A 13,186-nucleotide genomic window follows, 5' to 3' on the forward strand; every position below is an offset into this window, starting at 1 on the left:
TTTAAGTACAGAACATTTTCTTTTGTTATTCAGACGATTTATCTCCAGAAGAGGCATTTGCCGGATTGTAAACTCTGATAATGCTTTAACTTTTAAAAGTGCTGACATTGAACTCAAGAGACTATACATGAACATTAATGAACTCGAAGTTCAGAACTATTTTAGCAAAAAGGGTATAGAGTGGCAGTACATCGTTGAACGTGCTGCATGGTGGGGAGGATACTGGGAGAGAATGGTTCGAATAACAAAAATCGCATTAAAGAAAATTTTAGGGAAATCATTTGTTTCATTTGAAGAATTGCAAACTATTTTGGCAGAAATTGAAGCTATAATTAATTCGCGTCCATTAACGTATGTTTATAATGAACCTAATGAACCATTCCCTCTCACTCCTGCTAACTTTTTAACTGGAAGAAGATTAACAGCTTTACCTAATTGGTCAGGTAATGCAAATTTTGAATTATTTAAAGGTAAAAGGGATTTGATAAAAAGATTTTTGTATAGGGAAAAGATTCTAAATAATTTTTGGAAAAGATGGAAAAAGGAATATCTTCTTCTGTTAAAAGGTGCAAATTTCAACAAACATGTAAATGTAAACATTGAATTTAATGTAAATGATATAGTTTTAATAGGTGACGAGAAAATACCAAGACAACTTTGGAAGTTAGGAAGAATTCTTGAATGCCACAAGGGTCGAGATGGCAAGGTAAGATCAGTCTCTGTGAAAACGTCTTCAGGGGTCATAAGACGCCCAGTACAGTTATTGTATAATTTAGAAATTGCATCAAATGAGTGAGTAACAAATTACAAGTTGATTATGAATAAGTGACTGTTTTTATTCTAATTCGAATTTATGTTTTTTTTTTTTCTGATATTGTTTTCATAAATTTTTGTATGATTCATTATTTATGTCGTGAATTGTTAATTTGATAGTTTAATGTAGAATTAGTATTAGTATAATTTTAAATTCTATTTGTAAATTGTTTTTGAACTCTCTTTCGGGGCGGGAGGATGTGGCAACTCAAGCCACGAATAAGGTTAAATCCCCACAAAAGGGATTTCTACTAGGCGTCTTCCCTAACCGAGGGAGAATTCAATCAGAATGAAACTTGAACTGGCGAGATAAACATCTCGTGGAATCGGAAAAATCCGATTTGAATATATAATGCATAATCAGGAAAATTTTATGTTTATTTGTGTAAATGTTAGTGTTCCTATTGTTATGTTTAATAAATATTTAAAAAAGGAAAATTTGGAAAATTATAACAATTTCAACGGACAGGCTATCACTATTGAATAACACAACCTAAAGGCTTGATAAGTAAATATTACAAGAAGTTCTTCAATTGATAGCAATATGTCACGTTTTTTTATATTTTTATTATCAATGTACAGTGTGCAAACAAAAATTAAAATAAAAAAACGGACCACACGGAAAAACTTTTGATGTAATGATCGTATTTTCACTTTCTAGGGTTCAATCTTAGTGGTTCGAGGGGGTGAACTCAAATATACTAGTTAATTAGTGCAGACGATATTTTAAGTTACGTAACTACACTAAACGTACTTTCTCTAAATAAACATACCTTTTTTCTTAACAGATTCGAATTTTTTGACCCCCAAAATACAGGGGGCAACCACAATCTGATCCCAATATTTCGGTCAAGAATGCGCTTCAAAGTTTGGACCCCTTAATGTCAATTTTATTTTTTGCGTATTACGCTATATCTCGAGAATTTTTTAAACGAATTGTAAAGTGCTTTTCGCACAAGTATAAAATTTGTTTATCCTAAGATAATTCCATGCTAAAAATAAATTGCAGTAAATATTTATCTTATTATTTAATAATAGTCGGTAAAAACTTTGAATTGTAAGGTATGCAATTTTTTAGTTCATTATTAAGTACGTAATTTGACAAAACAAAATTTGAGCGAAATCCGTCGAATAGTTCCTGAGATATCAAATTTTAAAGAAGTCGTTTAGTTAAAATTCGATTTCTCAGGAACTATTCAACCGAATTCGTAATAACCGTGCTATGTAAAATTACATACTTTAAAATTATGTAAAAAAATTGTATACCTTACAATTCAAAATTTTTTCGATTATTATTAAATAAAATAATAAGAAATGATAAATATTTACTAAAATTTATTTTTGCATGGAATTATCTTTGAATGAGCATATTTTAGAATTGTGAAAAAGTTCTCGAGATATGGCGAAATACGCAAAAAGTAAAATCAACATTCAGGGGTTCAAACTTTGGGCCGCTCTCCAGACCAAACTATTTGGACCATATTTCCCAGATTGCGGTTACCCCCCCCCCCTGTATTTTGGAGGTCATAAATCGAAATCCGTTGAAAATAATTGAAATTTTAAAGATGAATAATTGCTTATCTTAAATCTACATAACTGCAAAATTGAAAAAGTATTGTTTGGAGGTGAGCCGAGTTTGAAAGATTTAATCTTTAACTAAAAAGAAATAACTTTTTTTTATGCTTTTATACTGTATTTAATAATCATAGAATTATTAAATGCTTAATATGATATTTTTCACTTATTTCGACCTAAATTAATACACGGAAAAAGAAGAAAAAAGCAGGAAAAATATGTTAAATCAAAATTCTGCGTGGAAGGATTAAAAAGCGACTCGTTTGTTGCCAGGAGCAATAATTTTAGTCAAATTCTTTCATAAATAAAGAAGTCAAATTCTTGCTTAAATAATTTCTAGTATATTTCTTGAGTTGAGCTACGGAGTCTCAAAATCGCACTAAATCGACGTTTTATGTTCTTCAAAAATTTTAGTCGTCAGATGGCTTTTAAAATGCTCCTAATTTTTTTAAAAACACGTTAAAGGTAATACTAATTTATTTTATCTTTCAAAATAAGAGAAATGGGTCACAAACATTTTACTTTACATTAAACCTCGCACAGACCTCCTAACACGTTCTCCAAGCACCCTCAAAATAATTTTAATTTGCCACGGACCTCCTCAGCAATTACAAAAGGGACAAATTGGGAATAAACAGTTATAGACTGTGCACCATCCAGCTTCATTTATGAAACACACTTACCATAATGAGTATAATTTTTCTACTGCAAGAACTCCCCCCGCCACTAAGACTGAGGCCGTCTGCTGCTATGGAAACAAGAACAGCGCGTTTCAGGGAGGATAGCTTCTCTTAACTTACACAATAGACTTAATATAACTTATACATAACAATACACTCAGTGTTTCCCAAAGTGTGGTACGCGTACCCCCAGGGGTACGGGAACAGTTTAGCGGGGGTATGCGTTCTTATGCGAAATAACTTGCAACAAACGTAAATTATAAAAAAATTTATTTAAAAACAAAGCTAGTCATGAAAATTTACGATTACGTATTTTTCTATTGGCTATTTTTTGCAGAGTTAACACTTAATAATTAGTGGTGTCAACAGCCAGTTGGGATTTTTAACTTTTGTGCAATTATTTTATCGTAAAAAATACTTTCATTTTTTTTATGAATGGATACACAGAGTTACTAAAAATTTGAAAGGGTACGCAAAAGTCATAAGTTTGGGAAACACTGCAATAGACCGACGAAAAAGATTCCCTTTCTCTCGCCCACCTGAGCCAAAAACGATCCTAAATAGTGAACCCACATCCCTACTTGAAATAGTTATACCTCGTTACCATAGTTACCACCACGGGTCCAGACGAATGGCTACGGGAGTTCTTACTTTAGACAAACTATATATTGCTGTTAAGATGACAAACGGAGGCTTACGCGGTTTTTTTTCCATCATAGTACTCGAAAATAGTCCAAGAATTGATCCCATAACATGATGACTCGGGTGTTTCTTGGTCTTCTGGGGCAGTTTAAAGTGTACTAGGTTAGGGTGTTAAGCATTAAGAGCTATACACCCACGAAAATAGGAGTAACGAGACAACAAATGAAGTATTTTAAAATCTCTTTTCCCCGCTGTGGGCAAAAATAATTGAACTAAAATTAAAAATTGAAGCAAAAAGAGGTAAAGGAATAGTCATCGTAAATAAAAAATGAATCACCCTAAGTAACTTTTGATCTAATGTTCGGATCTTCATGTTCTAGGACTCAATTTTTGTGGTCCCACGGGATGATCTCAAATATGATAATTAATTTGTACAGACGATATTACACAAAAATGTACTTTCTCTGAATAAACTTATTTTTTTCTTCGTTGGATTCGGCTTTCTGACACATAAAATATAGGGGGTGCACCTAAAATATGCTCATAATAGTTTGGTCCGGAGAGCGATCCCAACTTTGAATCTCTTAGAGTTACTTTTACTTTTTGAGTAACTTTGAAAAACTTTGTACACAATTATAAAATTCGTTTATGTGAAGATAATTACATGTAAAAAAATAGTTTTTAATAAATATTTATTATTTTATTTATTAAAAGTAGATATAATTTTGAATTGTAAGGTATACAATTTCTTACATTGTTTTAAAGAATTTAATTTCATGTTTCAAAGAATTTATTTTCACGCAAAATACAAAATCCGAGCCAAATCGGATGAATAGTTTCTGAGAAATCGAATTTAAAAAAAAGTCGTGTTTTTAAAATCCAATTTAACAAGTACTATTCTACCGTTTTCGATCAGATTTTGTCCCAAAATGAAGTTCCACAGTCCCTTTTCTTTTTGTTATCACGATCTCTATCACGAATTCAAGTCACGAGATATTTTCCTGATAAATCCGTTTAAGTAATAAATTAAATGATTGGTTAAAAAATAAATAAAGAAGAACGAAGCAATAAAAATATGACGTAGTTGTGCACGAGTTACGGAACAGTTATGTCAGAATATCACGTGATTGAGGGTACGTAAAAAATTGAGGTGGGTAAAGTGCATTCGTCAAGGCCAAAAGCTGTGACAGGATTTACTTATTAAATTGCGGTTAAAGAAAATTCATATACTTCATCACCTGATAAAATAAGAAGGTTTTTTTTAACCACTTTTTTGAAAATAACTGTCATTTTGCCAATTAGGCAATTCCATAGATGATAGGAGATTTTTTAAATAATAAAAATTAAGTTGTTACAATTGTTTAGAGATTATTTTATTAAAATCATAAATATTACGATCAATGTGATTAATCGGTTAAGATTATTAATAGCCGTTGATTATTAATTATAATCATCTATTATTATTAATAATAACCAGTTACTATAACCAGATTCATTAGTTTAATCGTAACATATACATTTTTGCCTTTGCATACCACTATTCCTTGCGTTATAGAAAAGAGAGAGAAAAAAGTTTTTTTTCTTCATTTTTATGCTATTACCCCATCTTTAAACATTATCAAGTCACTTTTACTGCTTGAACCTTTTTAAAATATACCATATAATTGTAGAGTCTCCGACTACTACTCGCTTCGTTCAACTACCCTATCTCATTTATCTCTAATTTATTATTATCCTATCCTCTCATCTTTGTCTCTGGTCTCATCTTAGTCTTAGTCTCTATTATTATCCTAGCCTCTCATTTAAAGTAGATATTTATCAAAAACGAAGATCATTTTGTTTTTAAAATACATAATTATAATCTTATAATAGAACATTTTGTTACATACAAAATGAACGATTGTTTGGATTTGAAAAATAATCTACTATACTTGAAAAAAAAATATTTGAACTAGCGAATACAGAATGAGGTACATAACAGGAAGCAATAAAGAAGTAGTTTCATTTGTTAACACAAAATTAAAGTAATGCAACAGTTTTATCTTTCTTAAATTTTTTATATTTTTAAAAATTTTGACATAATAAATTATTAACATATCTGGCAACACTATCTCACTCTTATTTTTATTTAATTTTATTTATTTTTGGCGTTTCTTACTTTTGTCATCAAGTCAAGTGTGAGCTTATAAAATGAAAATCTCGAGAGAGATAAAAATATTTTTTTACAACAATGGATAATCATAAGTTAAAGTCAAATAAAGTGAAAATAAGTCACAAAAAAGCTATTTATATTGTAATAACTTTCGAACAAATTGGAATTAAGAAAAAAAAAAATACTCGATTGTATAGATGCATTTTTGCGGAATGTACAGTGATCTGCAAGATATTTTTTACTACAAGTTTAAACAGTTAATAATTCTCGACTTTATTGAATGTTAGATTGTTTTCATTCCATCGTACTTCATGTACATTCTTTTACACATCGTAATTTCAAGTTTCTAAATCTCATAGTTTTAGGGCAGCAAAACAAAGTAATTGAAAAAATTCTCAAAAAAGCACTAAAAATTGAAATAATTTTAGAACAAATTAGAATTAAAAAAAAAATCTCGTGTTAAGTTCATAAACAAAAATGACTCTTCAGTACGTCGAATTTCAACTCTGTAGTTGCATTTCAGAGGATCTACATTCTGCGAGTCATTTGATCGGTCCGCATGGTATTTTTTACTTCAAGTCTAATAGTAAATAATTCTCGAACTAATTATCGAGTGTTAATTGTTTTTATTAAATTGTACTCTTTTTTCTGCAAACCTTCGTAATTTCAAGTTTATAAGTCTTATTTTGTTTAGAAAAATAAAATGTAATGTTAAGTTAAACTTAGATTTTTAAATATAGAGAGATAATATATCATTTTGATACAGAGCAGAGGAGTTGACAAAGGATGATATATGGTGGCCTGAACTTCTCACATGAACTTAGAAAGTGTCTGAATTTTAGAGAAAGCAACTAAGCCTAACAATTAAAAAAAATTCTAGCAAACAAATAATTATATTTATGTTTATTTAAAAAAAACTTTTTTGAAAAAATTATTATTTTTTTTTATTTTGAAGAATGTAATAACGTGAATAGGATTTATTTTTTTACCGAAAAGAATTAGATTGATAAACAACGAATTCATAAATGTGGAATTTGTATCCTATGTAGTTTCGATAAAGAGAATGTATGCCACGACACGGACTAGATTGAACTATTTAGTTCAAAAAAACATATCGCAACCTTAACTAAAATAAACAACTCAATATTACTCAGTCAGTATGCCATTTAAGGAGTTTTATTTTTTTCTTTTATTTACAGTTTAAAAAAAAAGAATGTTTAATGGCATCATTGAACAGTTTAAATTTGGGGAACATATTCTCAAATAATTTAAGTTAAGGTGTAGTTTTGTGCGTAGCTGTTAAGATATTTGAAGTTAACTTCTTAATTAGATTACTATAATTGATTAGATCACATATAAGATAAATCACCTAGTGTGACGAAACTAAATTAGTAACTAAAAAAAAACTTGGAATGGCATATATTTATAAAAATCAAAATTCGTAATTCGAATAATTTTTATGTAAATGTAAGGGGAAATTATTTTATGATAAAAAGTTATTTTTTCAAAGAAAATATTCTTAAACTTTTAAGTGTTGCTGTTGCTTATGCTACTTAACTATACCAGCAAGCCTGCTTGAAATCAAACGAATTTTTAAGGTGGAGGGTGAGTTTCTTGTTTTTTTTCAGTGGCGCAATCTATGGCCCAGAATGCGACTTCAGCCACACACACACGCCACAGTCCGTTTTGCGGGGATCATACTTCCAGTCTTTCATCCACAGATCGTAATTTCGACCTAAACCAGAGAACGATCAATCTCCAATTCAGTACCCCCAGAGGTATTGGTTTGATATAGGAGCTTGGAGTACTTTGTGACCCCGGCAGCAGATTTAAAGCGCACCCGTTCGTGTTTAATACACGGGGATATTTCGGTCGGTGGGATTCAAACTCAAGTTCTCACGAACACATCCAAACCTTTAGCTGTAACAATAAGAATGTTTAAAATGTAAAGGTTTTATTCTACATTATTAACTCAACATTACGAAAACTACATTGTTAAATTTGTTTAAAAATCATATTTTCCTATTCATGGAGGTTTACCTTCTGAAAGTAGTTATCTGTTAAATTTATTTTCATCGTAGAAATAGAGGAAGTTTACCACTTGCGGTGCATTTTTTTTAGCGGCTCATGTTAGACAGGTGGTTACCTTATAGTTACTTATAGTTATAGTTTTATGGCAATGAACATGACTTGACGTTAGCGCATGAAAGAATTTACTCAGCTCAAAATGCGCCTTTTTAAGGAAAGTAACATAGCTTGTCATTCGCGTTTGAAACAATTTACACAGCTCAAAATACGAAATTTTAACGTATTAAACATAGCTTGACATACATTCACATTTGACAGCTCAAAATGCACCACCATTAATAATTGCTCATAGCTTGACATTCGCGTTTGAAAAAATTTACATAGCTCAAAAGTCATCCGTTTTAAGATAATGAACATAGTTTGATATTTGCATCGGAAAAAATTTACGTAGCTCAAAATGCACGCATCAGAGATATAACACAATACCTTTTTTCAATGGTAAACAACGTTTTAAAATTTTTAGCACTTAAGTGTTATGCTTACAAATGTTCCAAATTAATATGAATACTACGAATAATCAATTTTCTTAATTACTTATTTTATACTCAGAATAGTCGGTTATAAATAAATATCTAATCATTTGCTTTTTTTCAGTGGTAAACAATGTTTTAAAATTTTTAGCACGTTAGTGTTATGTTTACAAATGCATGTACCAAATTAATATGAATACTACGAATAATCAATTTTCTTAATTACTTATTTTATACTCAGAATAGTCGGTTATAAATAAATATCTAATCATTTACTTTTTTTCAATGGTAAACAATGTTTTAAAAGTTTTATCACGTTAGTGTTATGTTTACAAATGCATGTACCAAATTAATATGAATACTACGAATAATCATTGTTTACAATTACTTACTTTACACTCAGAACAGTCTGTTATAACTAAATATGTAATCATTTGGGAATATGTAATCATTGTTTGAAATGACTAGTAAATTTTCTTAATTTTGAGATACGGTCATTTTTTCTAACGCGCATTTCAAATTGTGCCTATTTTCGTATAATAAAGATTTAAAAAAAATTAAGAATATATTGACTAACTACTTCTCAAGGTAAGATTTAGAACTAAAATATGTAATGACTTACGAATCCCACTATTAGTCTTTCTTTGCTGCCTCTGCCTTTTGTCAGTTCCACCATTGTTATCTCAGGAAATAAGCACTAATTTTCATCTTATGTCGATATGTAATGTCAACTTCTAGTAAAATGTATAAATTTCTCTTAGCGCATATTGTTATTCGACATCTTTTATAGCTCTTTTATTTGCCGATTCACGGATAAGAATAAATACAAGGAAATGTGTGAAAGATAAGTTCAGTTATTAATTACTTTGTTAGAACAAAACATAAAATAGAAGTAAAAGTTCTTGTGAAACAAATTAATACATTTTAATTTATTATACCCGAAATATTACGTTTGTTTTTCCAAATTTCCTTAATCAAGACTTGATGCATTGGAAATAAATCTTTTCTTTCGTACGGTATTGAGATTCGAACAGAATTGGCATAGAGGTGCCACGCTGAAATATGCATAACACATTTTTCTAACATTTAAAAACTAAATTATTTTCTTATTTAATCCTTTTCTTAACAAAAAAATCATTAATATAATCGGTAATATTTTTATGCTACAACTTTCAATTGAGTGCAGAATACAATTACAGGGTGTGTAGCCAAATCTTTCAACAAAAAAAAGCACTTTTTAAGCGCTAAAAATATTTTTAAGTACCATATACATTAACAAATGCAAAATAATTTTTTAAGGCTTTACATGATCATGATAAAATAATTAGTTTCTGACATAAAGAACTCTTTTCTTGAGTATATTAGCAACCACAAAAAGATTTTCGGTTCGATTTCAGAGGGTGGGAAATGAAGCCTGAAAAATGATTGGCGCTTTCATACGCTATGTACCGACGGAGCTCCGAAATGCATTGTGTTTGAATGAATTGTGAAAACGTTGAATAAAACAATGTAAAAAACGCGCTTTTGCGTAATACGAGGTAATATAACTTGCAGATAGAAACCGAAAGTAAAAATAATTGACACATTAGCAAACATAATTAAATTTTACTTTACATTGCATAATTTTAAGTAAACATACTTTACGTGTACCATTAGTGCATTTCTTATAGCAAATAAAAAATAAATACAAGGGCATATAAAAAGAAAGTAATATTAAAAAATATTTTTAAATTCAATTCCTTCTTAAGCCAACAAAGAAATTTTTATTTAGTTACTTTTTATTAAATAATTACAATTTTTTCTCACATATAAAACTAAAATTAATTAATTAATATTTGAAAAAACTCTATTAACATCCAAGTGTCAACTCCACTACAAGTTTATAAAAATGTATTTGAGCTTGAGTGGATTAATAAAAAGTATTTTATTAACGATAGAAAATTTGAACAAAATATATAAATATATTTAAGGATTGGATTGGATGTAGGATTTAGTGGCACAAAGAAATATACAGGGTGTTTATAAATTCCCGGACCCATTTTGGTGTTTAATAACTCATAAAATAATGAAGATATTAACAAACTTATGGCATTTATTGATGGAATAATTCATATATTTTCCTTTTCAGGTTTGAATATCAATACAGCTTATATTTCTACCTAAAATTGTAATTTAAATTACTACCACTAGGGAAAATCATCCTCGAAAGGATTACAAGTTGGCAGGTATGAAGATATAAGTAGAGTGTGAACTAATTGGGTATAATATAGCCTACGTCACAGGTTGTGTTGTTCCTACTAAATTTAACCCATGAACGGCATTTTCTGCGAGCCTAACTTCAAGCCACAAATAAACAAACGAAGTGTTCGATCGTTTAAATAGCTGCTCGCCAGATTTTATTGCATTATAAAGAAAAGTTATTGAAACTAAATACAACTAAATAAACAACAACAACTAAGACAAATAACAACAACTACTAATAACCATAACTAAATGAACAACAACTAAATTCCATTCGTTTAGCATTGCGTCATATGTTGTTCCTACTAAATCGAAGTAGTTGTGTTTTTTTCATATTATACCCAATTGTAGGAATTGAATAAATACAACACGTGACGTTTTATAGCATATGTAATACATCATTAGCCTAAAAATGAATTAGAATTGCTGCAGACTATTAAATTATGTATCATTAAATTAGAATTACATCTTGCGATAAAATAATTTAAATAAAAAAATACTCCGTTACCTTACCTGTGCCATTTGTGTGGAAATAACTTGCAAGTGATGTCCAAATTTTCTTTTTGAAACTTAAATAAAGTGAGAAACTTAAATGTCTATGTTAAGTTTCCTTTAAATCGAGAGCAACGCAAGCGTCGAAACTTATAGTGAACGAAAGTGAAAGTGAAAATGAATCCACTTCATTCAGTATACGTAGAGTTAACCGAAAAGGAACAAAAATATCACTTAGAATAATTTCTTTTTAAAGAACGAATTTTTACGATGTAAGTGCCTACATTAATAGTTCAAATAAGGATTGACATCAAATATGATAATTGATTAGATTATGGATCACATCGATTTAACTAGTGAATCAGACATAAGAAAAATAGTTTTCAGTTAAAACATGCCTTTTTTTTCCGACGGATTTGGATTCTTGACCAAAATAAGGGCGGGACTGCACAAGCTGAAAAAACACGGAGAAAAATACTTATTACTTTAAATGACGAAATACTAAGCATTAAAGAAATCGGTCGAATACTTTTTTTTTTCTTCTGAAAAGTATAAGGGATAGGTGGTTAATGGGGATATTTTTTACAAATTTGTCAAAAAACTATATTAAATATAAATTTTAACTCATTAAGTCTTTTTTTTTAGAACAATAATTTGGATATTAACAATAGTTTGGATATACTTAATAATAATTTGGATATTTAACAATAGCTCCTGCATTCTGCTTAATATCGGAAATTACAAAGTTGTTAAGTTTTTCCACAATAATTTTTTTTTTAAGGAAGTTGTTTTTGTACACATTAGCCCACTGGACAAGTTTGATAACTTGTTAAGAAACCAGTTGTTAAATCTCGGAAAGATTTATTCAAACACAAACCGAAACTAGCCTATCGAATAAGCCTAACCAAAATTTGTTTATTTGATAAAATAAAAAAATAATTTTTAAATATTTAACAGTAAAATTGAAGTATAAACTTTAAATGTGCATTGAGATGAAGTCCTGGTAAATATACTAGTTACTGGCGATGTAATTTAAGTTTTCTTCTCTTGAGATTAGAGAAATGTTTATTTTTTCTGGAGAAAAAAAAGACTGATTATGAAAAGAACTATGTTCATCATTTTTTTCTTCATTTCAAGAATTGAACCCCATAATTTCCTAATCTGTAAACAACTTCCACTCTATCAACATAATGCACAACACTGTTTTTTTTCCTTCAAAAGAAAAAAAAAACTTGACTAGTTTACATATATTGAGACAGTGTTTTCAAGAAGTTACCGATCTAATATCGATCATCATCAAAATAATATCGATTGATATAATATCGACCATATAAAATAGATATAATATCGACCCTATATTATCGATGTGACTTCATTGCATTTTTAAATAAATGACATCATCATATATTTAAAAACAGTTGCAAACTTATAAAAATAAAAATGCTATCTTTAAGCATGTGACTGCATAAATCCTACAAAGATTTAGTTCGACCCCGTCGGCCGAAGACGCCACGTGTAGTAAATGGCGACTGGAGCACGTTAAATCTGTCGGGTCATAAAGTCCTCCAAGTTCCAAGTTTCTCCTCTGGGGGCACTGAATCGGAGATCGATCGTTCTCTGGTTCAGGTCAAAGTTATGATCTGCGGATGCTGTAATGAATGAATGAAAGGGTCTGACCTTTCAAACGTGTTGTGACGTGTGTGTGGTTGAAGTCGTATTCCTGGCCATAGATGGCGCCACTGAAAAACAAGAAGCTTCTCTGTCTTAAAATCGCTTGGTTTCACCAAGCAAAGCAATTGTCATAGAAACAACAACAACAAAGACTTATGTTTGTTTGTGCCTAATGCTGAATAATTGAAACTATGCAGAAATGTCTGAACTAATACGAATTTAAAAGACGGCTTTTTTAAAATTCGACTTCTCAAGAACTATTTCACCGATTTCGCTCAAATTTTTTTTTTTGCAAGTAATTATTTTTCAATTCAAATTTTTTTGGACTAATATTAAAGAAAATGATTAAAAAAAAATTTACT

The 13,186-nt window shown here is 29.6% G+C and overlaps 1 protein-coding gene and 1 long non-coding RNA gene across 3 annotated transcripts in view; one reads left to right on the plus strand and one right to left on the minus strand.

The window, feature by feature from the left end:
- LOC107455306 (proton-coupled amino acid transporter 1) overlaps positions 1 to 13,186 on the minus strand; it is a 77,113-nt gene that overhangs the window by 49,031 nt on the left and 14,896 nt on the right. Inside the window, exon 1 of one of the 2 annotated variants that reach the window (XM_071182505.2) lies at positions 11,175 to 11,309. The exons of the other annotated variant lie outside the window; for it this stretch is intronic. Within the exon in view, the coding sequence (XP_071038606.1) occupies positions 11,175 to 11,183 (9 nt within the window). The 5' untranslated portion in view covers positions 11,184 to 11,309. Of the gene's footprint in view, positions 1 to 11,174; positions 11,310 to 13,186 lie in introns of those variants that run through there. 2 annotated transcript variants of the gene reach the window in all.
- The window catches only part of LOC147811846 (uncharacterized), a 40,942-nt gene that overhangs the window by 26,727 nt on the left and 1,029 nt on the right, over positions 1 to 13,186 (plus strand). Inside the window, exon 2 of the long non-coding RNA XR_015433153.1 lies at positions 10,549 to 10,645. This is a non-coding gene — a long non-coding RNA (uncharacterized LOC147811846). The remainder of the gene's footprint in view (positions 1 to 10,548; positions 10,646 to 13,186) is intronic.

This window comes from Parasteatoda tepidariorum, chromosome 4 (assembly GCF_982258835.1).
Source record: "Parasteatoda tepidariorum strain Cologne lab strain chromosome 4, Ptep-v5.0, whole genome shotgun sequence".
Classification (NCBI taxonomy): Eukaryota; Metazoa; Arthropoda; class Arachnida; order Araneae; family Theridiidae; genus Parasteatoda; species Parasteatoda tepidariorum.